This window comes from Drosophila ananassae, chromosome 3L (assembly GCF_017639315.1).
Source record: "Drosophila ananassae strain 14024-0371.13 chromosome 3L, ASM1763931v2, whole genome shotgun sequence".
Classification (NCBI taxonomy): domain Eukaryota; kingdom Metazoa; phylum Arthropoda; class Insecta; order Diptera; family Drosophilidae; genus Drosophila; species Drosophila ananassae.
The window spans coordinates 4,535,084-4,561,032 of record NC_057929.1 but is presented as its reverse complement, the minus strand read 5'-3'; the positions used below and the strand labels follow the sequence as shown (position 1 = coordinate 4,561,032).

The window sequence follows — 25,949 nt, the reverse complement described above, 5'->3', positions numbered from 1 at the left end:
ATTTACATATAAGCTACATTTTCTAAAACAAAATAAACTGTTTTGAAAAAAATATATAAAAGCTAAGACATCGATAACCTAATTTTGTTATCGAGTACTAACAAATAAATATCGATATATATAAATATTTGAAATGGAGGCACATCCCTAAAGATTGTCAAACTCATTTGCGGCGCGCCGAATATTTTTTGTTGCATTTTATAACTGTTCTTATGTACCCTTCATAGTTTATTGTTTCGAATATGTTAAACTTAAACTGCGTGATATGCGCCGAATTGTTTTCACAGGCGGACGAGGTGTTTGTCACCGTCTGTGGCCACATGTTCCACCACAACTGTCTTAACCAATGGCTTGATCGGTAAACAATTTTCTAGTTATCAGGATTTGGGAGTCTTGTAACAGGAGAAATTATTATTTATTTGCAGATCTAAAACCTGCCCCCAATGCCGCAACAAGTGCACCACCCGCAACATCTTTCGGGTCTACTTCAATTTGGCTAACTTGGATGTCAGCCGCATCGATGTGGGATCGCTACAGGAGCAGCTGGATAATGCCCACCTGGCACTGAAAATGAAGGAAAAGGAGTACGGAAAGATTGAACAGCAGATGCGTGAGCAGAAAGACGGCACCAAGAAGTTCCTGTGAGTTAAGGATATTTGAAGTATTTGCACATTTTCATAAATATTCCCTCTGTGTTGCAGGAAAATTGTAGCTGGCTTAGAGCAGAAGGTCCAGAAGAAAGACTTTCTAATTAGCAGTTATGTGGAGCAGATCAACATTCTAAAGAATGAACACACGATACTGGATGCTTTGCGCAAAGAAAACAAATCTCTGAAGCTGGAGCTTAACTCTGTGGAGGGCATGTCAGCCATTCTTGCCGCTGGTTCGGCAGACACCGAGCGTCTTTTAAAGAATGAGTCTAATCCCCAAGTGCTGGCCAACTGGGTCACCACACTGAAGCGCGAGTTGCGCCAGTGCGAGAGCAAGAAGAGTGATATGAGGAATGTACTAACAGTGGTGCAAAATGATCTGCGTAAGGAGATTGAGGTGAAACGGTGAGAAGTGTGAACTCTTCAATTATTGGACATCCTCAAACATGATTTTTATTTTTTAGCAAGCTGGAGGAGAAAGTTTCGCACCTGGAAAGCGATCTTTACCAGGCACAGCAAGAGGTTTGTTAGCCACATAGCCTTTTTTCTTGCATTTTTAACATTTTGTCCTTTAACAGCTTCAATCTCTGAAGAGCAAGACTCCGATTGAATCCCCTACCAAAAGCAACATTAAATTTCTTAAGAGGGAAGAGCGACGCGACACCATCTCCCCCACAATTGTAGGTGTTCTTTCGATTACAAATCTCTAACAATTAATATTCCCGCTCCATATTGTAGAAGGAGAACATCAAGCGCATAGAAGAGTCTACTTCGCCTTATTTGAATATCAAGTCCAGCAGCGTTGGACTAGCCCATCTTCTTAATACCAAGGGTAATATTGGTTTGACAAAGACCAAAATATCACCAATTAAGGCGGCGGCTGGTGTCAATATGGCCAGTGGAACTGTTCGAAAGACTACAAGTGACCTCAGCGAAAAGGTGAGCTTTTAAAAAAATATTAAAACTATGAAAAATAATATAATCTCCCTGTAGTACTCCATTTTTAAGAAACCACGACTGCTGCTACCCAGCAGTAGTGGACTAACGGCCACATCCAGCTCGAACTTTGTCTTCAACGGAATGGGTGGATCGGAGAAGGTGGATCCTTTTGCGCAGCGAGCCGAGGAGTTGGAGAATTGCCGATCCACGGCACCACTTGCACGGAACGTCAACCAGCGATTGAAGGCGGGAACCCTTCGCAACTTCAAACTGGGAAAATAAGCCATGTGATCTATAAAGACTGCCGGTCTTCGGGAATTAGAATGCGCTTGCTATTATGTTAGGTAGCCAATGCATGATTTTGAATTAATAAGTTAGAATTAAATACAAAAATACGAAACGGGAATTCCATAATCAGGCGGCGATCTTTTTTTCTGCTTTGCCCGTCCATTCCTCACGCAAGTGGACATTGCATCCCAGGTCTCGCAACGCCGCTTTAATGTCCTGTTCGACACTGGGATGGTCCGTCATGGCGGCGTTTAGCAGATCCTCGACGCCATACGATATCCAGGTCTCGCACTGATTGCGCGATCGTGACACCATATTCCGGATAGCCCAGGCTCCGTTTCTTTGGACGATTTTGTGTTTGGGATGGGCGCGAAGAGCCTCCACGATCACCTCGGCGATTCCCGTCTCGAAGAATGCTGCACTGTGTTCCTTAACTCTAAGCGTAAGCGTGGTGATACAAGCCAATGCAGCCGCTACGATATTTTCGTTGTTTTGGTGCGTTTCCAACAGCTGCTTTACGATGGGAGCCACTCCCTGCTGCACAATGTGCGCCTTTACAGAGTCGTGTCCAGCCAGTGCCCGCAGGAGCTTTAGACCCTCCCGATTCAAACGAACCTCTCCGAGGTTGTTGCTCATAATCTCAAAGACGATCTTCAGACCGCCAGCCTCGTCGATGGCTGTGCAAAGTTCTTGACGAACTGCCAACGTTCCAATAGTGAGGAGCAGGTCGGCTAGTACATTGGGATCTTGGTAAGCGGGGAGCAACTCCACCAAAGGAAGTAAGACCTCGTTGGCTATTTGACGGGCGTGTTCGTGGGCGCAGCCAAACTCCACACGAATATCGTCGTCCAACACCAGGAATCTGAACACGGCGGTGAGCTCACGCACCAGGCGCGGCTTGTCTTTGCCAAGCAATGGCTTCATCAATTTTAGGGCTGGTGTGTTCATGATATTCTGGCGGTTCATTTCGTGCATGATGCAGGCCTTTTGAAGCCATTGAAGCGTGAGCAAAGTAATTTCCTCCCTTTCCGAACTATTCTGCTCCAACGATAAAAGCTTTAGGACTACGGCCATTGCCTCCGCATCAAACAAATCCGGCTGTTTGTTGGTCAGACTGTTGACAGCCTCCAGGCACTTCTTGATCAAGTCTTCGTTGGGTGAATCGGAGGAGAGTGTCTGTTCGAGGAGCGTTATCAGGGAATCGTGGGCCCCGTTCTTTCCGGCCAAGACCCGATGTGCTAACGATTTAGCGCATTCTGCATCCAGGATGGTCAGCTGTTCCAGCAGCTGGGCAGTGCTAACAGTCTTTTGACCAATGTGCTCCTTGATCTGGTCAACTGTTTCGTTAATGACGGGTTTCCCAGATTCTGGATTAATGGACAGGTCTTTAATGATGTTGGCCAGGTTTATGCCCTGCGAAAGATATATTTTGTGAGTCATTGGTGTTGAAATCCCAACTCCCACTTACTTGCGCCTCGAACTGTTTGATGGTCTCCTCCTTGGCCTCCGATGGCGTCATGGAGAACTCCACCACATTCTCCTTGACGACATCGTCGAAGGTGTCCTGGGAAATAACCTTGGCCATGTCTACGCGTTCCTGAATGTTACGAATTTCCTAAATTAGCAGCAGCTGGTAGCAATAGCAACTTAAAATTTTTACTTTGTTCTTTCTCTGAAACTTCCCACACACACACTCGCTCAATTCGAATTTGGCAGTGCGGTCACACTGTTTCAGCTGGCGGGTTATCGATAAGTCCATAAACTCAGTTATCGAAGATATGGCGCCCAAAAAGAGACTGTTATTTAGTCTTTAAATAATAAGCATTGGGGTTAGCAACATCAAGATTACATTAGGCAATAGCTTAAATATTTATCAATAAAATAGATTATTTAATTTACGTATTTCTGTATTTTGGCTTTCTCAAGCTATTATTCACATTGCAATTACATTTAGACGCCTGAGCGTTGAAGCTTTCAAGGATGGGGACAGAGACAAAGAGTTAACAAGGACACACCGAGAGATACAGAGACGAAGAAACACCAACACACACACATCTAGAGAGCTCAATAGCCGTATGTTTTCGAATGTTTGGTGACAGATTGAAGAACAATATTGATAGGTCAATATCCTGCCAAATTGGCCAGTCATTTCCTTTTCGGCAGCTTGTAGTCCACTGGCGGATGCAGCTTAAGATGGTCCAAAAATACTGGCTGCATGTCCGCCCGCCATGAAATCTCCTCCCGAACTCTTACTGGCCCATCCTTGCAGGTTAGCCAGTAGGTGCTCATGAGGCCCTTTCCCTGTTATGAACCACAAAGGTTATAGTAATTGGTTTATTTAATGGATTAGACCCACCTTAACGTCGATGAGGCCTCGGTGCTCGGTCCGGAAGCCGCCAACTTGCTGCAGGGAATCGTTCATCTCCTCGGTGATATGTATCTTTTGGGCCTCGCCGGTGCTCTCCATACGCGAGGCCGTGTTCACCGTGTCTCCGAAGAGGCAGTAGCGCGGCATCTTGGTGCCCACGATCCCGGCCACCACCGGACCCGTGTGTACCCCGCACCGGATCTGAACGAACTCATCGCCAGCCCTCGGGATCCGGAACACCGACGAGGCGTCCAGCAAATCAAGCGCCATTGTTGCTATCTCGCTGATGTGCTTGTTCCCTGTCCAGCGTGGGAAGGTGGGAGGGATGTGGTTTTGGGGGCGGCATAAATTAAAATCACGGCGCATGGCCACAAATGAAAGTTAAATTAGCGCAAATCTTTTTTGGGGCCAAACTGTCGACTGACTGACAGAATGACAGCTGAATTTGCATAAATTACCGTTCTTCACCGGCAGACCGGAGGCCACCATATAGGAGTCGCCGATGGTCTCCACCTTGTACACGTCATAGCACTCGATGCGTTCGTCAAACACACGGTAAATGGAATTTAGGAAAGTAACAACCTGAATCAAGAATTAAAGAATACCCAGGTTTCGTGAATTAGTCTTTTTTTCAAGTGTACTCCCTTAATTACCTCCAGGGGAGTGCAGTCTGCGGCGATTTCGGTGAAGCCGACGATGTCGCTAAAGTAGATGGTTACTGCCTCGTACAGCTCCGCGGGCACCTGTCAGGGAGTCAATTAGAACTAGCTAAAGTCCCATTCCCACGCTCCCCATCCTTATGCACTCACCTTCTGGGTCTGCTTCAGTTGCATGGCGACACTGGGGGGCAGCATTTGGAAGAGAAGTGAGTCACTTTTGCGTTTCTCCCTCTTCAGCTCTTTGGCCTTCTGGGAGAGATTGACGGCGTAGAGCTAAACGGAGGAGTCGCATTAACTCAAACCCTTTAGTCATCAGGTTAAAATACTCACCTGTATTGTGGCAGCAGCATTCTTGACCAGCACAATGATGACGGGAGACACCAGAAGGACCACAACGAGAATGGCTATTCCAATGGCTTCCTTGCGGTCAGCTTCTGCCAAAGTAGAGTCCACATATTCCCTGAAATTTACATATGATACAAGTTGAGAAATAATGAATACCAGACTCTCAAAGACCACTCACTTGATTTGCCGTCTTAAAGCCTTTTGCAAGATTCGGAGATCATCTGTATAGTTGTTCATTAGATCGTAGTATTCGATGGCACTGCGTTCATTGGAAACATTGGGGCTATTTTTGAGTAGCGTAGTGCTCCTGCAGGGAAAGAGTCAGGATCGGACTGGAAACTGATAAAACTAAACCCGAAATACCTACATTTGCTTGGCACGATGATATTTCTTGGTGCAAGTTATATTTGTGTACATTTCCTTCAGCATGGGAGCGTAGTTCAGAGTGGAGTTGATCATTTCACGGGCCATAAACTCGTATCGCACGTAGGACACAAAATTCTCGGCTGTTAGGGATCCTCTGCCATAATAACGGATGCCGAAGGATGTGGCAATATTCTGGCACTCTATGCTCTTTAAAAGGTTCTTAAAACCTACTAGATAGCTGGTGGAAAAATAATAATATCAAGTTTTATTAGAACTTTTCTTTTAGAACTCACCGCCAAACCCCGCTGTTGTCCGTTTCCTTGATTTGCTCGTTTAGATGGTGAAGTAGTCCTCTATTGATGGACGTATACCAGTTCATAACCTCGGTAATGGAGCTCTCTTCCGGCTCCAAACGCACTCGGTTACGGAAATCTGTCAGCCTGCTCTGAAAGTCTGTCCGGGTCAGCATCATCTCCCGATCGTCTTCATCCTCGTCTGGAGCTGTCGGTACGCTGATCTCATTCCAGGTTGTCATATTGTTGAGAGCGTGATCCGTGTTTGTGAAACGCTGTGTTAGGTTGTTTCTGCTCCAAGGATATCATAATAAGAGCAAGGATTATTGGATTACAGGATAAATACAAACCGCTCTTTGCTCCCGTTGGTGAAAATGTAGAAGGCCACCTCCGATCGTTCCAGCTGAAGTCGAGTTACCACTTTGCCTAAGTCTGTGGCGATTGTTACCTTTAATGATAAATAAAATATTAAACATTGATTACTTAAATTAATCCTCCTCCTCCTTTAACTCCTTATCGCTTCCTTAAATAATTATAACTCACAAGGAATGCCTTTAGGTATTAAAAACAACATAATTAAAATTATTAATTCATTTTGGGAAACCCCAATATTACTATGATGAGTAATCATCCGATTCCAACCGATCTTTGTTAGGGATTCGGCTGCTTCTCTGATATTGCAAAGATAACTGAAATTAGGCGATCACTTAATATTCCCCGAACCTTTATCAGAGAGCTAATCTTATCCAAGACCTGGCAGGCTGTGTGAGTGTTTATAAGGCTCCATTGAGCCACCTATCGGGCAGTTAACCGAAATGTTGTGGCCCAAGTTAGTCTGTTTCGTCGTGGTCAGCTTCGCTCTTTGCCAACCTTATCAGGCTTTGCCAATCTACCAGGAGACTCTTTCTGCATGTCCAGTCAACTTTACCCGCCTGGCGGACAAATGCCTTCTCGTAGATACTTCCTGGCTAAACTGGTACGAAGCGGATCGCCATTGTCATTCCATCAACGCCGGACTGCTGAGCATCGAGAACGAAACCGATTTGAAGGCCATCAATGACTGGCTGCCAGTGGTGGCACCTAACCTACTGGAATTCTGGACTTCTGGCAACAAATTGAATCATCCCTCCAAGAAATTGGATTACTTCTGGCAGAGCACAGGAGATAAAGCTCTCTATCTTCCCTGGGCGGACGGTGAGCCCACTTCTGACCGCGGGGATTGCCTGGCATTGTATGCCAATTACATCGTGTCTTTGGGGGAACTGGTCATGGAAGATCACCGGCTGAACGTAAAGGATTGCACCCAGTGGGCTCCCCACATCTGCCAGACCGAGCCGGTCCAGTTCCAGACCCACTTGTGCCTCAACCCTGATGCCTTCCACGAGGTTCAAGTACCAGTGTGGAGCTAACTCTTCAATGATTCATAAAAAAGTAGCTCAATAAAGCCTAACTACCTTATATATTACAATTTTATCAGAATATCAGAAGCTTTTCGCCAATATACCTTATCAAGACGATTTTATTCTGTTCAATTAAGCTTTTTATTATTGTTTCATATTAACTCTTATCAGTTTCCTTGACTTCAATTATGATTTAAATGGCTTAAATAGTTTTTGTGCTTCAGAGTTGATTGGCTTTTATAGTGTTTGATTTCCAAAAGTTGAAGTTCAAAGGCTAGCTGTTGCTTTGGTCGAAGACCCTTTTAAAAGATGCATCCACAATTATTGTTCGAAATGGAAAGTTCCTCTATAGAAGCATTTCCCGTTTCTCTCTTTGATTTGTTTATAGTGTGTTTTGCATTCTAAGTACGTGACCCTATTCGCAGCCCACTCCACGCCCGGCCACTTGTTCCTGGCAGCCCACCCCCTGGCAGACCAGCCACGGCTCTTCAATCCCGCATACTTGGCAACGCGTCCCTATCAATTCACTTTGGCTCCATCGGCCCTCTGTTCCCGCCCTCATCATACATACAAGTATTTACAATATTTCCTATTCTATCTTTCATATTTTCTACGGAAGACGACGCATTTGCATTATGGATGAGTAAAGTGGGCGGCCGAGGGTGCAGGGACACGGACACAGACCCAAGGACACCGCTGAGTGCCTGCCACGAGCTGAAGCTCGTGCTCCGGAACCCTTCTTGGGGACTTGGGCGGCACTTACCTGGGCAAACAAATATTTGCAGGGTGGGCTTTGAGGTTTCTTCTCCTCCGTCGTAATGGTCAAGTGAACATTGACCAAGACAACGGCGGACAGGTCCCTCCCGCCAGCATCTACTTGACGTATGATTGAATTTCAGCTATAAATTTTAATTACGCCTCAAAAAGGACACACAGGTTGGCCGGGTCACCTTCGTATTGTTTACTTCTTGTCATCGTCCTGTCCTGTCCTGTGCTGTCCGGTCGTCTCACTCACCTGAGTCTCGATGTCGGCCACGGCGGAACGGTACTCCAGGATCTCTTGCAGTGACACCGATGTTTGCACAATCAATGCCAATATTGGTATAAATGGTAGAATTATCATCTGCAAATGGATTCGCATGTCAATGAGAGCAAACTCTTGCCCACAGTGTCTAGTGGGCTTAAAGAATCATATTTTAAAAGATATGATATATTTTTTTAAATAAATAAATTATTATGCTGGTTGTTCTATAGGAATATCTATAGGATAGTTCAATATAGGAATGTATCTTTCTGTAGATATCTTATTCAAACAACAATCTAATCTCTTGAGGTAAGTTTTCTTTAAATATCTTCATCTAATCAAATCTTTATTTAAAAAAAAGACAATATTTTATTAAAATCTGATACTATGATATTATTAAAATGCTTTTCTCTCTTGCCCCACTGTGCCATCTATTTTCATTTGTCACCAATATGTGTTCAACCCAGAGCCCAGACCAATCTCGGGTCTATCAGGAGCTGGTTGCAAGCTCAAAGAAAGAAACCAAAAAGGTAGAGGAAGGCGTGATTAGTCTTTATCGTGGACCTCTAATCGCGGCATTCATTAGACTCATTCTATGGGACTCCTTGTGGCACGTGACTCTGACCAGTCGGACTAATTAAGATGCATGTGCCTCCGCTAATTTATGCTGCTCTAGATAAGTGTGTTTTTCGCACCTGTCCCTCCTCCTCCTACTCGTCCTCCTCCAGGAGCCAACTACCGACCAACACCCCCAAAATCCAAAAACAACTCACCTGCATCAGTTGCAGGCGCCGTCCCGTTTTTATGGCCGGATTACGGGCAGCGGCACTGCAGCATTTTCCATTCCCGCCACTCGATATATCCTCGGAACTAATCGACCGCACGGAAATTTTATCGAGCTGCAGATTGTGATGTGTGGGCACTACTAGGAGTCCTCCACCGGCGCCCCCACCCGTTGGCTTATGCTCCTCGGTGCCCATAACCACGTTCATTGGATGATTCGATTGGCAAGTGCTAATGTCGATCTTAACGCAGGCGGCGGGCTTTCTGCCACTCTGCCCGCTACCGCTACCATCCACCCCACTGCCACCCGCCGGGCAAGGTTCTGGATTTTCTCCGGACTTGTGCGCTTTTCCATTTAGCATATTGCTGATTGTTCAGGCGAGCATATAGAGTGCCAGCGCCTCATAAACACTAATGCTTCATGGGATAAAGATATGGCAACAAATCGGTCGCAACATAACAAAAAAGTAAACAAAAAACAGTCATAAAAATTGTTATTAGTTTTTAAATAGTTTTGAAAAGGTTTCGAAAAGTTAAGGATCTGTTATGTTTGTTTTTAAGGATTTAAATATTACATATTTTAAAAAGAACTAAAACAATATTGGATGCTGACTGTTTCTCCAAAGAACTTATTCACATTTAAACACTATATCTTTTTCTCTCAGTGCTGGAGCTGCAATTGCAGACTGTATCTGTATCTGTGACTGTTCAATTTGTATCTGATGGTTTCACTCCTTGCGACACTTGTTGAGTTTCAATGGGGCCGTAATGATGAGGGCGCGTAGAATAATTGCAAAGAATGGAAGATAAGCACATATGGGTGGCCGGACCACGCCTCCTACTCCAAATAACCGCCACCCCCCCCCCCCCCCCCCCCCCCCCCCCAGTGCCCCTGTCCTAATTCCCGCGCTCCACACACAGACACACACACTCGCATACAGAAAGGAAAGTCCAAACGTCAGGACGACAAATTTGATGGATGAGCAGCCAAGCAACGAAGCGTTGACAGGATGGGACAGGACACTAGGACGCTTGGTGGGGGGAATGGGGAATCGAGAGTTTCGCAAAAAGGGGTTGGGACTTTGAGTTTAATTGAAAGCACATTTGATTGCTCCCCAAGGCGGGAGGCCCCTAATTTTTTTGTTCAGTGTATGGCCAAAGTAAACAATTTACGCGATGGAACCACTGGCCCCGCTTGTTGTGTTGGTTGGTTGTGTGGGTGTGGGTGTGTGTGTGTATGTGGACACACATCCTTGCCAGTTGTTGTTCGTAGGGTCGCCGTGTCCGTTTGTTGGTTTATTTTTCACACTTATCAAGAGCACATTTATTGATTAAAGTTTTAATTGGCTTGACAAATGGTCCCCCTCGAGGGAATATTAATCCAAATTTCACTTAATTAAATGATCTTAAAACTTTTGGCAAAAGAGGGTCCTTAATCCATGTTTTCATCCATGTTATTATAGCTAGGAAGCTAGCTAGGTAGGATGCAGGATTCTTTTATCTTCGGAGCATTTCCAATCAATCGCACAGCACGCACATAAAAAGTTTCTTTAATTTTTATTACACCACCAGCCCTCACATACGGCCCACACACATTAAAATTCCCACAAAACAATGGCGAAAAAAAATTCAATTATCTATTTGCGACAAGTACTTGGAATGTACCGTTAGTACCGCGATACCGTGTGGGTTTTTTCTTTAATTTCCGGTCCGGTTCCCTTCGGATTTCCGCGATTGAACCGCGAGGAGCGCACACAGCCGACTGAGCTTAAACCTGTTGAGTTTCATCTGTTTATAGCGAAAGTCCTTTGGGAATGTCCACCCTCACCCTCGCCCATCCCACCCCGTGACTCCTTCGCAGGACTCTGATACTGTTAGTCTGCAGCTGTAATCCAACGCGCTTACATTTTACTCTACATTTTTTTATTGGAATGTGTGTTTTTATTACCCCAAATTTATGGCCCTACTGGGAGAAGGATTATTTTTAATATTCAGATAAGAAAAATCATTTTCTCTTAATTTTTTTGGGCATTGTTAAAGAGGAAGTAGGATGAGAAGCTTAATATCCTTCATATTGTTTAGCCAGTTATGTGTTTAAAAATTTCAAAAAAATTTAAGACATTCTAGAACTTAAAATTCAATTGCTAAGTGATCGTTACAGATGGAAAATATAGATTATCATTTCTTATAAATATGAATTATATCCTTGTAAAAAGTGAGACATAATGTAGAGAACATAAAATGTAGAACGTTCTTGACCTGCTTTCTTAGCCAATACACAAACCTGATGTAAAATTGTTCTAATTGTTTTTCTTTATAGACAAGTTTTTTAAATAGTTCTATATAAGAAAAATATAGATGAAAGAAGCCTTTAAAAAACTCGTTTTTGTATTAATTACATAGGTTTAATTTAAACTATATTCAAAACGTAAGTTCAAATTCAATGTAACTATGATTGTAAAAATGTTAAGAAGATAAATTTAATGTCTATTAAAAATGTATATTATTCTTAGTATCCATACTTCCATCCAATAGCCATTATTGTCTACGTTTGATACCTTTCACATCTCGACAATGGTAATTTTTCAAAAATTCTTTATGAGTTCAAAATCCCCCAGATCTGCTAAAGGTATACCCAGATATCGAGTCACATAAATCTGACTTTGGCAACTCCAAAGAGTGGCTGCCATTGTCCCGCCTCTTCGGCCTGCTGCCATGAGATCATCCAGCAGTATCGGCTCGGCTTAATGCCTGCCTCGAGCTAGCGACTTTCCAAACGAAAAAGAAACAGTCGGGCATTTGCATAACTAGCTGTAAAATTGTTGAAAATTAACAGCGCAAGCGGCGAGCGATTGGCTGGAATCCGGGGTCCCCAGTCCCCCAATGTTCGAATAGGAATCCGCAAAAGCCAGCCGGCGATCCAACAGAAGATCAAACCTGTTCTAGGCGTTGGGGATAAATAAAAACAAAAAGCCGAGAAATGAGGAGGCGCTGCTGTTGGTCGCACCATGGACCACCTCGATGTCGCTTTTTTTTTTTTTTTGTGCCCCAACTCAGAGACACCTCATCTCCTTGGAGCATCTTCATCTTCGCCATCGCCATCGCCATCGCCATCACCATCTCCATGTCGGGGAACACAATTGGATCGGGTAACTTTGAACTGGTCGGGTGTCGTCCGCTATGGTGTCCGAATTGATGTTTCAATAAAGCCTATAAATTTATGACTAACGAACCAAGTAAACATTCTCCCATGCCGATTGCCCATTTCCATTCCGGTTGACAAAGTTATGTTGGCCGGGGGGCATTGGTCTTGGGGACTGGGGGGCTAGATCCGAGGATCGTAGATGGAGATGGGCGAGGTGTAACGGTGACAACGAGTAGGTGTCGCCATTGGTGCCACTATGAATTAATTTGGACAATTTATGAGCCAATCTCCCCGGCCGACAACTGCTTAGGAATGTGTTTAGCTGGCCACCACGGTGGTCGCTTGTCCATTCGTAAATTGAATTATAATTTGATACCCGACTCCGCCGCTCTCCACATCCCCGGCTCAGCGCTTGGGGGTTCCAATCGCTGGCATATATTACCGATTGATCGGGCCACATAAATCTGACACTAGCGACACAATTAGCACGGCCTTTCAGACCCTAACCAGCTCCGCCCTGCCTCCTCTCTTGGACCTCTGCCCCTCAGCTCCACACAACTGCGACTGTGACTGTGGAAGCTGCCACCCAAAAGTGACAGCCGCCACAGCAAAATGTACATAAATAGTTTGCATTGCTCCGGTCTCAGCTGCAAGATAATGCGTAGAGTTTAATGCAATTTGGTTTAATAAATCCGAAAGGGATATACTCTATATTTGGAGCAAAGTTTTTATACTTTGAGTGTCATACTTATGTCTACAACATACTTTAAAAATTCTAGATTTCTAAACAATGCAAAATACCAATACCAACTACCTCCACCAACTATGCTGTAACTCGTGGCTTTAGCCAAAAAGAAAGAATAACTAGAAGTACTTTATTAATATATTAAATTTCTAAATTCCTCAGATAAATTTTCCCCCCAAAAATAGTTCCAAAACGCTTCTCTAATGCCAAATACCCTCTCTTAGAGCATTAAGTGACAGCCAAAAAGCCGTGGCGATATCCGGAGCTGTTCACATGCCGCCGCCTGGCCATGGACTCTGAAAATGTCTCATTTAAATAACTTGCATGCATTTAGTCATACTTTTTGCCCCAGCACACTCTGCCCGAGTCTCCTTACCATAGCCCCCTTATAGAGGGGGCCAGGCATGCGCCTCTGGGCAGCGGCAGGCAGCGGGAATCAAGCAGCGCATCGGGAAGTCGCGTCGCAACGTCAACTTAAGTGGCCAACCGGGTAAAAAATAACAATAACAACATCACATGGAGCTTGGGGATCAGTGTTGACGATTTGGCCATTTTATGGGGATATTGGATATTGAAAAATTCTATAAACATATTATTATAAACTATGTTAATGTGTTATAATATTATAAACTATAAAAATTGTGAAAGAATCTCTAGAAAAATCTTCGTCTTTTTAAATAGTATTTAAGTATACCTTGAGCGATATGACTATTATGGTCACAAAATGTAATTATTTATTTAAATTAAGTCAGGATATTTGTAAAGGTGTCATTATTATGAAAGTATCTCGATATGATCCTCAAGAATAATTCCAGAAACTCTTACTCTTAAGATTTCAACAACAAAAGTTTTTAAGACCCATATCAGACAGATATTTTAATTTGTAAGGCTTTAAAGATGTTAGTTTTAAAATAGTAAGAAGATGATATTTTATATTAAATTGTTCAATAAAAGAAGTAATTTATTTTTATCAATTGTAATGTATAATTTGATGTACTTATGTATAATTGTTTATTTAATATTTTATTTAAAAACTGATGTCCATAAGTTGTCACCTCTGATGGGGATCCTCGACTGCAGTCTGAAGTATGTAAATCTCCCGATCCATTGCCGTTCCGCAGTTGTTGCAGTTGTCGTTGTTGATATTGTTGTTGGCATTGCACCCTGTACTTGAGTTGCACTAGAGAGTTGTTATTGTTGTTCCTGCTGCCTGCTGCTGATCGATTTTGTTCACGTCACTTGTGGTTTTTTTCAGTTGCCTTTCGTTGAACTTTCAATTGTTCTGGAATCGATAAAGGGTGAACACTGTACAGCATACAGTGTATGTACATGTGTTGGACCAGACAGTCGTATTTATTGTTTGGGGAGTTCATTGGGAGTCTGCACAACGTTTATTTGACAAATTCGCGTTGAGCTCTGAAAGATTCGTGTCCGGATCGAGGCTTTTTTTTAATTAATTCAAATGCAATTCCGAGTGCATCACGGCGAGTGATGTTGCACTGATTCAAGCTGAAGGCCAACACGTGAGTGGAGCCACTGTTACTTTTTATCCATCTAAAAAAGCCACCAGTACCCAACCTCCTGAAGATAGATGCAATGACACATGGGTTGCACTGAAAGTAATTGTTCTGAGGCTTTGTAACTCATAGAGAAATAAGTGAAAACCACGTAGTATTACGTTGGGTATTAAAGGATATAGTAAGTGTTATGTTTAGAGCTCTCTTATTGCCCCAATCCCTTATTTTTCACAGTGTAATCCAATGCAGACAAACGTTCATTCAGTAAACGTAAACGTTTGTGATTTGTAACGATTGTGCAGTACATAAATCAGTCATGGATTTATTGCGAGAAATGAAATTCGCCGGCTGCTCCTCAACAGCTTCGACTTCTACAGCGTCTGTCTCTTCTCTTTATCTGCAGCTTCGTCTTCGTCCAGAGTCTTCTGTATTCATTCTTCGGTCTACAGGCAACAGTCTTCGGTCTACAGTCTTCAAGTCTTCGGCTGGTGAACGTTTTGCAGCGATCGTGAGTGGCGCTGCGTGTGGGTCGCATAAATTTCACGCTTTGCGCAGGCGCTGCCACAAATCGATGTTCCCTTTTGTTGTGCTCCCCCTAACCTCGCCCTCCCCCCTTTAAGCCACCCCCCCTCCTCCACCTATCATTCCTGCCCCATTCGATCTTCTTCATTGCGGTTTTATGAGTCACGCGTCTATCTATGAGATACTTTGGGTATCGGTGTTGCCAATTTGTATTCAAGCTTAAAAAGAGACCTCGTAAAAAAATGTTAAAAATAGCATCTATAAGATTTAATGGAAATTAACATTTTTAGAATCAATAAATTCCTAATAAGTGTGCATAGAAAATAGCATATATTTCTGATAGTCTCTTCTCCATTTATTTTTGACATTTTTTAAGTGAAATGAATAAGAAAATCATAATTAACATAATATTTTACATATATTTTTTTGGTGATTAATTTAATTTAAGAAAGTCTTCTTTAAGACCCTAGAGACCATCACTATTTTCCTGTTCTTTAACCAGGAAGTGGTAGGGCTAGCCCAAGTTGGCCATAACTGCTGCTGCCCTGCAGCGAGTGACCATTAGGACATGGCTTACTCACGAGTCTCGGGTTTTTAGGAGCCAGCCCCTCTGGGCCGAATACCTCAAGCTCTGGACACGCAATGCTGCTAATTGTCTACTAAATGCCAAGCCGGACTGAAACACTCAAATGCCGAGAGTCCGGGACCAATCCAATCCGCCACAGAAACTGAAACTGAAACCGAAACCGAGGACATTCCCAGTGAATTTATGTGCCCGCCGCATTTGCAATCATATCAGATTGCATGACAGTTCTCAATTACTTGTTTTCCCCCCAAAACAAAACGCTTTCAATTGCGAAAACGACCAAATATCAAATAAATAAATGTTTGTTACCAAACCTATTAAAAGTTGTGTAAGGAATTATGTAAATGATATAATATTGGGTGCTGATGTAATAAACTTTATTTCAAAAGGCTAAGGATCTAAGGATCAGACTTATAGATGATATATAGAGTCATAGGTCAATGCTTATATTAATATTTATATTTGTTTAAATACTTGAACCAAACTTGAATAATTTAGATTCAATTCTTAACTTAATAAATGGCCATGATATTCCCTTTCAATCAGGGAATATTATTCTTCTGGCTTTATAAATTGTTGTGAATTAGTCTGAAATCAATCCGGAACTAAACAGATTCGATTTCAATCAAATCAATCTCTGCGTTATTCACCTTTCCATCGGAGGAAATAAATCAATTGAGTTCATTTACATTTAAGGCTGAGTCTGTGATTAATGGACCATCTGCATGGGGGCATTGTTAAGAGATAAGTTTCGGCATTCCGGCCTAAGCATTCAATTAAAAACCTATACTTTACTGCTCAACCTGTCCGGACTCCGGACTGATCTGGCCCAGACTCCTTAATCCTTTGGCGGGTTCAGTGCACTTTCAATTTCCCTTTTTTTTTGGCAGCCTGGTTTTTTAGTTACCCTGTCTAACAGTTTGGCGAGGCAAAGTCCCGTTAGCAAAAAGCCAAAAGCCCAAATCGAAAATACAATGTATAATTTATGGCCTGCAGACTTGGCCTAATCCCTGGCCTAATCGTCTCCTTCCCTGCCCACACGAACGATAGTAGTAGGGTCCAGGCCATCCAGTCAATAAACTCCATCTCCAGTCGCCTCCCGCCCGACATTTTACTTTCTGGGCCTCGATTTTGGCGCTTTATTTTGCTTTCGTTTTGTGGCTTCTCGTTCCGTTTCATTTTCTGCCTTCATAATTTATTATCGCCTCAAAAGCATCTCAATTATGGCTCCTGGCCAGACATGAAACCACCGCAGTCCATTCGGGAGCGGGGTACCCCCCTGGGGTGGACAGGGGGGAGGACTACTACGAGCTGGTCCGTATCTCGGTTCGTTTTGTTAATCTGGCGGGGCAATTACAAAACTCTTACAAAACTTTATTCAATTAAATTCGCATGATGCTGTCGCAAACGGCGCATGAATGCATGAATGCTTCCCGCTGACCAAGTTCGAGATTTGGCTACAGTTTATCTCAGAGAAGAGTCTGGCCAAGATAAAGAAAATGATCGGTACACGGAGAGAAAAATATGGATTTTGTTTTATTATATATTGAAGTACAAGTGACCTAACTTTAAACTTAATAGTTAGAGCTATCTTAGTTGAGGCATAGCTTAGCTAATGTAAGGTATTACCATTTTATCTAAAAACCAATTAATAAATCTTAAAATTATTTAAAATATTTCTCTGTGCACCAAACAAAGGGGCATAGGGGGCGGAGCAGGCAGCTTACACACAGAGGCGGCTTCAATTTCATCCTCGCAATCGTGACGTGATTTTGATTGCCCCAAGCCAGGCGGCAGCCATGCTCTTGCCCGCCTCCCCTCCAAAATGCGAAAAAGAAAAACGAAAAGCTGCCATTGTTGTCAGCTCTTCTGGTTCTGCAACATAGAGTGTGGCATTAGGCAATCTGTGGCAGATCCGGCAATTTGCACACTTTTACTTTCGGGATCACCCATCGGGAGGCTTCCACTTCTTCCACTCTCTTCCAGACCGACAGCCGCCGGAAGAATAAATCCGTGTGCTGCGTCATTAGTGTCCAAAAGGTTTGGATTATACCAGACAAATTGTCGTCATGTCGTGGCAGTGTGGGATGAATTTCAATTTCGGATTTCGGCTATTGCAGGTGAGGCCTTTCGGGCAGAGAATGGCTTGTGGCAGGTGTCGTGATTGCCCCGTCGCATATTTTGAATTGTTTTCCTTTGTGGACTGTCGGACCCCTACCTGATTTATGCCTTTTTCTTTTAAAAATTCAAAACTCAACAATTCATTAGGTAAGTCAGTGGATTGAATGAACAAATAAGTGGGAAGTTACTTGAAGGGTAAGGGTATACTGTAAGACTTGAGGGATACCTTGTAAAGTGGTTATATTATTCTATATTACTATAATATTATGATATCTTATCTCTAATTCAAAACTATCTAAATGCTATTTCTAAAAAGTCTCTTATACTTTTTCTAGTTTATTTGTTAAACTTCTCAGATCTCATAAACCCTTCTTCCGTATAACTTTAATGGGTATTCCAGTCCTTGATTTCTACTCTACTATGCGTAGTCAAAACATGCCCCTATATGGCATTAGATATTCCAGGCAGAGATCAAGGCCTAGACAGATATTGCTGTCTTCCTGACAAGGGGAAGTGGCCAAGGTACTCGAATACCTGAGCATAACTCATTCCTGGGCGATGGCGATGACAAACGGCTTCCATTTCCTCATTACCGATTGATATCTGGATACTACCGACTGACCAAATTCGCCGTCCGATCCGGTGAGAAGGAGGTGGTTGGGGAGGATATGTTATGTCTTGTTATGTACAAGTATATCTTGTCAAAGTATGCCAAAATTGCGAAATTCGTGTATTTTGTTTCATTTTCGGCAAGCGGTCCTTGAAGAGCAAAAGGCTCAGAAATGCGCTAATTACGCGCACTCGGCAATCATTAATTGAAGTTGTCAAGCGGGGCATGCCACAAAATATGCGCCGCAATGTCAATGACAACAGATCAGGCGATCAGCACTGAAAGAAATTATAGTGTCCAATAAAAATTTAAATCTTTATGAATACAACAAATAAAATTTATAAACATTTTAAGTGTGCTATATTTTTTTGTTGTGTAAAAAATGGATTGAGTTTCGCGGGAAATCAAAAGCGCAAGGGAAATGGGAACATGGGACATGGTCTTGGTCTGGGTCTTGGTCTTGGTCCTGGTCTTGGACATGGCGACAATGTTGCCGCCCCAATTATCCGCGAATTGAGCTAAAACCAACGAAAATTTTCTGCCAACCAGCGAATGGCGCCATTAATTATCGCAAAAAGGGATGCATTTCTTCATAATTAAGCGGGTGAATGACACACCGAAGGCAGCTGCTGTGGCTGCTGCTGCTGCTGCTGTTGGTGGTTCTCAGTGCTTCCAGTGGCTCCTCCAACTGCCAACTCCAAGTGGCTCCCAGTGGTGCACCGCCGCCAATGGCCCACTGCTCCTCCATTAGCTGGAGTGATGCAGCGGCTAATAGGGAAACATTACTCATGCCCAGCAGGATATCGTTGAGTTCGCAGCGTGTCTAGCCGGAATTGTTGGCGTCCAGGGAGGTAGTGGGGCGGCACTGCATTCGGGATAAACATGCAATTGAGAAATTTATTAAAAATCATTTTCATTAATTTGGTTATTTATGCCCAGGATCAAACATTCAATTAGGCTGATGTTATAAATCTCGTATTCATTTTTCACATGCTACAACCACGCATGCCTCCAATAAATCACAGCCGACAAATGCACTTGCCGGTATGTTCTGCACTGTACTAGGACTGCCCACGGCTCACGCATGAATGCAAAAAAGGCACATACCTTTGGATAATCATATTCTTATTTTTTTTAAGTCGGAAAATATCTATCAATATCTACCCTACATTTTTGTTTATTGTCTATTTTTTCTTGAGGTTTTTTTTAGCGGAAAAGTCAAGCGAAAGGTTAAAAGTGAAATATCTCCCGCTGACTTGTAACAATGTCAAAATGCTTTATGATTCGATTTTTTATTGGTTTCGGTTTTTAGTTTTTATTTAGCTTTTCTTGTTTATTTTCATGGTTATTGTTTTTTGTTATTTTTTTCTCTGTCAACTGTTTGCTGGGCACGAAAAAACGAGAGTAGCAAGATGCACAAAAGACGATAAATCCAATAAAAAAGGTTAAATCAAAAATTTGTGGCAAGTCAAAACGAAGCATAGATGCTCTAAAGATTGGAAAGTTTCTGTAATACTTTCTGAAAAATATTTAAAAAAAAATATCAAAAATTAAATAAAATTATATACCCATTTATTTCATTTTAATCTCAAGTAACGAATTCAATCTCCTAATTGTAAACTCTCATTTAGTTGCATATTTTTCCAATTAATCACTGGACCTAGTATTTAAGATCTGTTTTGGAGTGCTTGTGAAAATTCCTTGAGAAACCCACGTATTTGGCGACCACAAAATAATCGAAGACAACATAAAATATATTGACAACGGCAAATCAGTTAACGAATTGCAAGCAGCAACAAGCCAGTTGAACAAATTTGGGACATTTGTTGAACCTCCGTTGACCCGGTTAGGTAAAAGCTGCTGCTGCTGCCGCCGCTGCTGCCAAAAGACAAAAAGGAGCCCAAATTAAATCAGAGCCTAAGCAGCCTGAACAGCCGGAGCAGGAAGCTGGCCAGAAAGGTGGAGAACTCACGCCCGGACCAGCGGCTTATCGCCAGATGGATCGAACTCTGGTGGGCAGACAAGAGATTGGAGTCGAAGTCGGAGTTGGGGCTGCTCACATGGCTAGATCACAAACTGGGGAAACTGAAATAAAAAAAAATTTATAAAAATCAACTCGACCGGCTGCCGGCTGGTGGCCTGCTAACTGCTGGCTGCTGGCCGCTTTCTGCTGCTGCTCTTGGCTCTTGGCCGGGCCAACATCATCAAAAGCTCAACCGAAAGGAGGCGTGGCGCAGCCTTGTCAGCACGATCAGGCCTCCAATCGCGAGCCTGTGTGCAATGAGCTCTATATAAATGTTATTTTTCATGTAATAAATTGCATAGAAAACATAAATTTAATTTTTAACGCCCCGCGTATAGAGTTGGCAATTAAGACGTCACCTAATGGGCGCGAGTGAGATGGACAGCGCTCTGACAACATGGCGTTCGATAATTGTTGCACCACCTTGGATGCCACACCCCACCACACACCACACACCTCATCGCACCGCACACCACCCCTTGGCCAGACCACCCCTCTGTGGCGAAACAATTAATGGCGCCCAAGCCGGCGACTTTTCGCACTCTCACATTTGTCAAGTGCCGGCCGAGTCGCGCCCTTTCGTCCTGTGGCGGCATCCCTCCTGTCTGTCTCCTTTCACTGAAAAAATCTCGTTTTTTGCCAGAAAAAAAATGTACTTTTAAGCATAATCTGCAAATTCCTCAATTACAGAGGAAGATGTTAAAGTATTTCAAATGTTTCAGATTCTCTAGATCCCTAAAAAGGGTACTTCTAGTTTTTCTCATAAGAGCTATTTAAATAGGACTAAGATAATGAATATTCTTTGGAACTCTTTATATAGATTATGTACTTTTTACGTCTTGCATCAAGTAAATAATATTTTTCTCAGTGTTGGTTACTTTTGTTTGGTTTTCTGGCCCTTTCCTTGAAAACCATAACGTTCCGCGCATGCGCACCTCGCACTCATATTCCCTGTATTTGTATTTGTGTTTGTTCTTGTGTGTTTCTGTTTCTGTTTGCGTTTTCTTTTTTTTTTATTTTTTATTTGTGTTTGCTTTTTTTATTTTTTATTTCCATTTTTATTTGTCCTCAAAGCAAAACTGTGAATGCGCAGGCTCGCGCTCTCCTCGTTGATTGATGGCATTCATTTGCCACTTGGACAGCGCTACATTAATATAAACAGCGGCAGAGTCCTCCCTACCCACCTCCCTCCCCCCCTGGGCGGCCTGCCTTCAGCACCCCCTTGGAGTCCAGCTCCTCCTCCTGCTTGTCATCATCAGCGCCATCACCGCCCTTTCCCACTCCCTCAGATCTTTGGGGCGTTGCAACTGCAACTGCACCGGCTGGAAGGATGTGCGGGTGCCGGAGGGAGGCCAGGAATTTCAAGGCCCTTTCAAGCACACGTTTCTCTATTTGCTGGCCAAGATGTTTGCATAGCCATCCACCATCCGAACACCAGGCTCAAATCCAACAGACACTCTTCAACCAATTGAAGGCCTAATCGTTCTGGATCACTTCCAATTTATTGACTCTTCGCCTGGCAGTTTGTTTTGATGGATATTATATTACCTTTGAGGAACTTTTAAGTTCGAACCCTAGTTTGTTAAAGTGTAGAGTTCTTGGGATGAGGTCTAGTGGCCAACATACATGTGTTCATCTTCCCCGATCTGCATCATTCGATGCATCCTGGCCTGGTCGGGTCTCCATCTTCATCTCCGTCTCCGTCGCAGGCCACAATCATTACTCACTCGCGCTAATCCCAGGGACTCCATACCATTCCATTCCATTCCAGTCGGCGGCGTCCAAGAAAAATCACATGAGCAGCATTTAAAGATTTGGGGCGAGCAGCACTGAGTGGAGTTGCAAGTTGCTGGCTGTGAGCGAGGTGGCTGTGGCAGATGGAAAAGCCACTACTGCTGCAACGGCAACCGGCAACCGGCGATAAGCAGCTCGGGAAAACTGAGATGGCAATTGAGTTGTTCGCCAGCTGGGCCATTCGGCTTTGGCTTTGGCTTTTGGAACTCCAAGGAGCAACTGCGACTTCTGTTGCTGTTGCTGATGCTGATGATGTTGCCGTTGCTGTTGGTGTTGCAGTTGCAGCTTCAGTTGCTGATGATGTTGCTGCTCCTGGCTGATGATGCTGCTCCTAAGCATGTGCTGGCCGTAATGGCGTTGCATTTATTAAAGGCTTTTGTGCGTGCGGGCCATGCCCCTTCCCCCCAACTTTTGCATCTGCAACTCCATCTTCCAGCTTCAGCTTCCAATCCCAAAATCCCACTCCCTGCTGCTCAGCTCTCTCACTGGCTTAATCCATAAATGGAAATTAATGGTTGGCATCAGTACATTTGTGGGTATGTGTGTGTTAATGTGCATGTGTGTGTGTCAGTGTGAGTGTAGATCCGCTGAGCCTCTCAGCCTGGCTAATGGCGTTCGTACCAGTAACGGTACTGGCTGAGTGCCACTGCATTTGCATTTGGGCCTGCAAAAATATTAAGACATAAATGTCATCAACAATGATACCGACACAGGCCTGGCTGTCTGCCTGGCTGGTAGGCTGGTTGGCTAACAGGGGGAAGACATGGGCGTTGTGGGAGGGGGCGGCAAGGGTGAAAGCTGCGTAGGAGTCGCCGCACAGTGGAGCCCATTGTACAGAATTTATCACTCTGCCGGGTTAAGTGCAATAAGTGAGGAGAAAATGCTAAGATCAAAAGAATGTTACATTTTTTTCAGGCAATCTCTTGGGATTTAAGTTTTAAATTAAACATAAAGTGTCTTCCAGGGAACATTCCAAGGCTGGAATCCAAGGATTGAAATAATTAAGGCATAATTAAATAAAGCTTTATCAGTCAAACTTAATCCTCCAAAGTAATGAGAGACAACCAGCTACAAGGCCTAATTATTTCTTTATTGATTCTTAAAGACTACCCTATAGAGATTACCAATTTAAGCCAAACTATTGAACTATTTCAAGCGCCTTGCAGAAATCTATAAAATCCCCATAAGTAGCAGACAAAAAATAAAAACAGAATAATCAAATCAAATAGTTGCAAACAGATTAACGCCCACAAGGCATAGGAATCGAAAAAGGGAGGCCGAGCGGATGGGATCCCTTTCTTGGGTCATTTAGATGACCAGTCCAGAGTGCATATAAAAAATGATACCACAATTTATGGGCGACATCTAATGGGGTACAGATGCAACTTAGTTGGGGGATTTGCGGCGGCAGCATCTGCTGCATGCAATGCAACTGCAGCAGCCACACTACCACCGAGTCTCATAAAACATAATCAAGTTCACATTCAGAGGGACTCAGACTGAGATCGAGAGAAAACCGGGCGACAATGGCAGGCCACATCCTGCCTAGGAACCGACTTCGTTGTCGACGTCTCTGCAGTCGTCGTCTGGGCATCTACGCCCTCTCCTGTGGACTTTGGCTCACTGGCTCTATGCAAGATTAATTTCCAGCCATATTGTCATATTCTGCATTGGAGCAGCTGCTACAGACGGCAGGGCATATAAGTTTTATAAGCGTTTTGACTCCATTAACTCTCGCCGGCAAGGTAATTTCCCGTAACTTCTGCTCCGCAATCGATGCGGTATGACGGGCCCATAATTTTTCAAATGTGGAAAATACGCCGAGGTGTGTATTAATTGTTATCCATTTGGCAATCGCATCCGAAGAGCGTGGGTGGGGGCGTGGCAGAGTGACAGCGCGGCAGCTTGGCATCGGTGCGTGGGAAGTGTGGAGTGCTCCATTTAGCATCGACCAATTGGAATGCGATTTTAATGGTTGTCTAATTGAGAACTCTCTCTCTGGCCCGACATCATTAATTGATGCGCTTGGACTGGCGATGAAATCTGGTCTGAAGAGAATTTCTTAAAAACCATTTGCCCCAACCGGTTGGGTCTGCTAAAAACTAAATTGATTTGAGAGCAATTTATGTAAATTTCACCTTGCTTTGTTGCCTTGTAACACATTTCCATAAGTATTTCGTTTGTTTGCTCGAAACACTTTTCTTCTTGGCCCGAGTTCGTTGCCTAAGTCTTTTGTTTCTCTTCGCGGGACCACACACATTCACTCACACACACACACTCGCATACGGTAATTTGTTGTTGGTGGTATTGGAGGCATTGATTTCACTTACTTACCGGAGCCCAAAAAAAAATGATACAAGCCCGTTAACAATTTGCACAAAACATTTGCCCACCCCCTTGAGTAAACGAGGCACAGCCAAACTGGCGGAGAAATAAACAAAAACTCATAAGTGGGGCAAGGGGTAGGGCAGAAGGGCGGAGGGCTGGTTGGTTGCAAGTTGCAACGCACGCCTGTTCGCATTCAATAAATAAAATGTCAAAACAATAATGAAATGAATTATGAGCGCGCATCAGTGGCCGAGACTAAAGCCGAGCCAGAATCTCAGACTTGGTATGAAACTAAAATAACATACAAAAAAATTAAGTACTTACTATAATAATATAATTATAATATACAGATTTGTATACCTATTTACAATAATTGTTTAATGTTTATTATATCAGTTTTATGATTTCTAGGTAAGGAATAGCTTATACTCATCATAGTACTATGTATTTTTGTTAAGTGCATCTGAATCTGAAGCCTCAGATTGAGGCAGGGCGGCGTGGGCTTCCATTTGCGGTTGGAGCCTCCGTCCAGGCAATTTCTGGCTGCTTTTATTTATTGATTTCGTGCGTATGCACAATCAGCACACACATACCGTCGTATTCCCCATTCGATGGGTTACAACAATGTCAGGAGGCTCGTTTGGCCTGGGTTGGCCCTCCGGCATCCAACATTCAACATCCAACATTCAGCATTTCGACTGGCAACTGGCAACTGGCCACTCTCCGCCACTTCCCCCATGTATATGGAGTGGTGGCTTAAGCCAGGGCCCAGGTTCAGGGCTAACGCCAGCGGAACGCAATCAAAACTTTCGCTGCCAATGCCAAAGTCTGGCCGAACCGAAAAAAAGCAATTATTTCGATAAAAATGACCGTTTAATGTCGTTTTGTGGATATTGAGAGCCAATTTATGTGCCTCCCCGCTCAGGTGGGAGGGAATTGAAACAAGGATGAAACAAAAAAAAAACATAAAGGTAAACATGAAGCATAATTTTGGAGAAATATTTAAGATTTGTGGATTTTTTGGTGATATAACTGGGTCAAGGAAGCAAAGAAATGGCCTTAACTGGAAGAGAATGGAATGTTTTAAGATTTATTATACCAATAGAACAAATAAACTAATTAATGGCCGTTTAAATACTGCAATAATGTATATTAGATTATTCAGATTAAAAAAATTATTTAATAAATTACTACTTCATAAAAAAGGATTATATTTCTTTAATAAACTTGTTTAATATATTGGGCTATAAATTTAATGCCAGTTTATGCCATCAGAAGATACTTGTGATGTAAAAACACCTGATATTTCTTGTAATAGCACACTTAATGTTTATTAAATTTGATCCAGTCTATGTTTAATTCATTAATGCAAAGCCTACATTTATTTTATTGGACAAGATTACCGTTTTTGGCTCGCTTTCAATGCAATAAAAACCATCGATG

The 25,949-nt window shown here is 43.1% G+C and overlaps 4 protein-coding genes across 5 annotated transcripts; 2 read left to right on the top strand and 2 right to left on the bottom strand.

The window, feature by feature from the left end:
- The first annotated feature begins 110 nt into the window (after positions 1-110).
- On the top strand, positions 111-1,995 carry LOC6495001 (E3 ubiquitin-protein ligase TRAIP). The gene is made up of 7 exons (XM_001959206.4): positions 111-358; positions 426-641; positions 702-1,055; positions 1,115-1,172; positions 1,229-1,330; positions 1,389-1,589; positions 1,644-1,995. Exons 1-7 carry the CDS (start codon positions 243-245, stop codon positions 1,869-1,871), a joined length of 1,275 nt encoding a protein of 424 aa, XP_001959242.1. The 5' UTR covers positions 111-242; the 3' UTR covers positions 1,872-1,995.
- Positions 1,925-3,593, bottom strand: LOC6495622 (armadillo repeat-containing protein 6 homolog). Its single transcript, XM_001959205.3, has 2 exons — positions 3,346-3,593; positions 1,925-3,290 (listed from the first exon to the last, which is right to left on the bottom strand). Exons 1-2 carry the CDS (start codon positions 3,460-3,462, stop codon positions 2,004-2,006), a joined length of 1,404 nt encoding a protein of 467 aa, XP_001959241.1. The 5' UTR covers positions 3,463-3,593; the 3' UTR covers positions 1,925-2,003.
- A 156-nt stretch (positions 3,594-3,749) lies between these two features.
- On the bottom strand, positions 3,750-10,879 carry LOC6495621. 2 transcript variants are annotated; one of them, XM_044715466.1, is made up of 13 exons: positions 10,781-10,879; positions 9,106-9,532; positions 8,324-8,431; positions 6,259-6,356; positions 5,909-6,199; positions 5,617-5,853; positions 5,428-5,556; positions 5,235-5,364; positions 5,055-5,177; positions 4,899-4,988; positions 4,704-4,827; positions 4,234-4,544; positions 3,750-4,178 (listed from the first exon to the last, which is right to left on the bottom strand). In XM_044715466.1, exons 2-13 carry the CDS (start codon positions 9,475-9,477, stop codon positions 4,023-4,025), a joined length of 2,169 nt encoding a protein of 722 aa, XP_044571401.1. In that variant the 5' UTR covers positions 9,478-9,532; positions 10,781-10,879; the 3' UTR covers positions 3,750-4,022. The 2 variants fall into 2 exon arrangements, with proteins under 2 accessions (XP_044571401.1, XP_001959239.1); XM_001959203.3 differs by lacking the exon at positions 10,781-10,879 and having other exon boundaries at positions 3,773-4,178; positions 9,106-9,962.
- LOC116654770 (lithostathine-2-like) lies at positions 6,706-7,409 on the top strand. The gene has a single exon (XM_032451239.2). The coding sequence runs from the start codon at positions 6,724-6,726 to the stop codon at positions 7,315-7,317; it is 594 nt and encodes a 197-aa protein (XP_032307130.1). The 5' UTR covers positions 6,706-6,723; the 3' UTR covers positions 7,318-7,409.
- Positions 10,880-25,949: the final 15,070 nt, after the last annotated feature.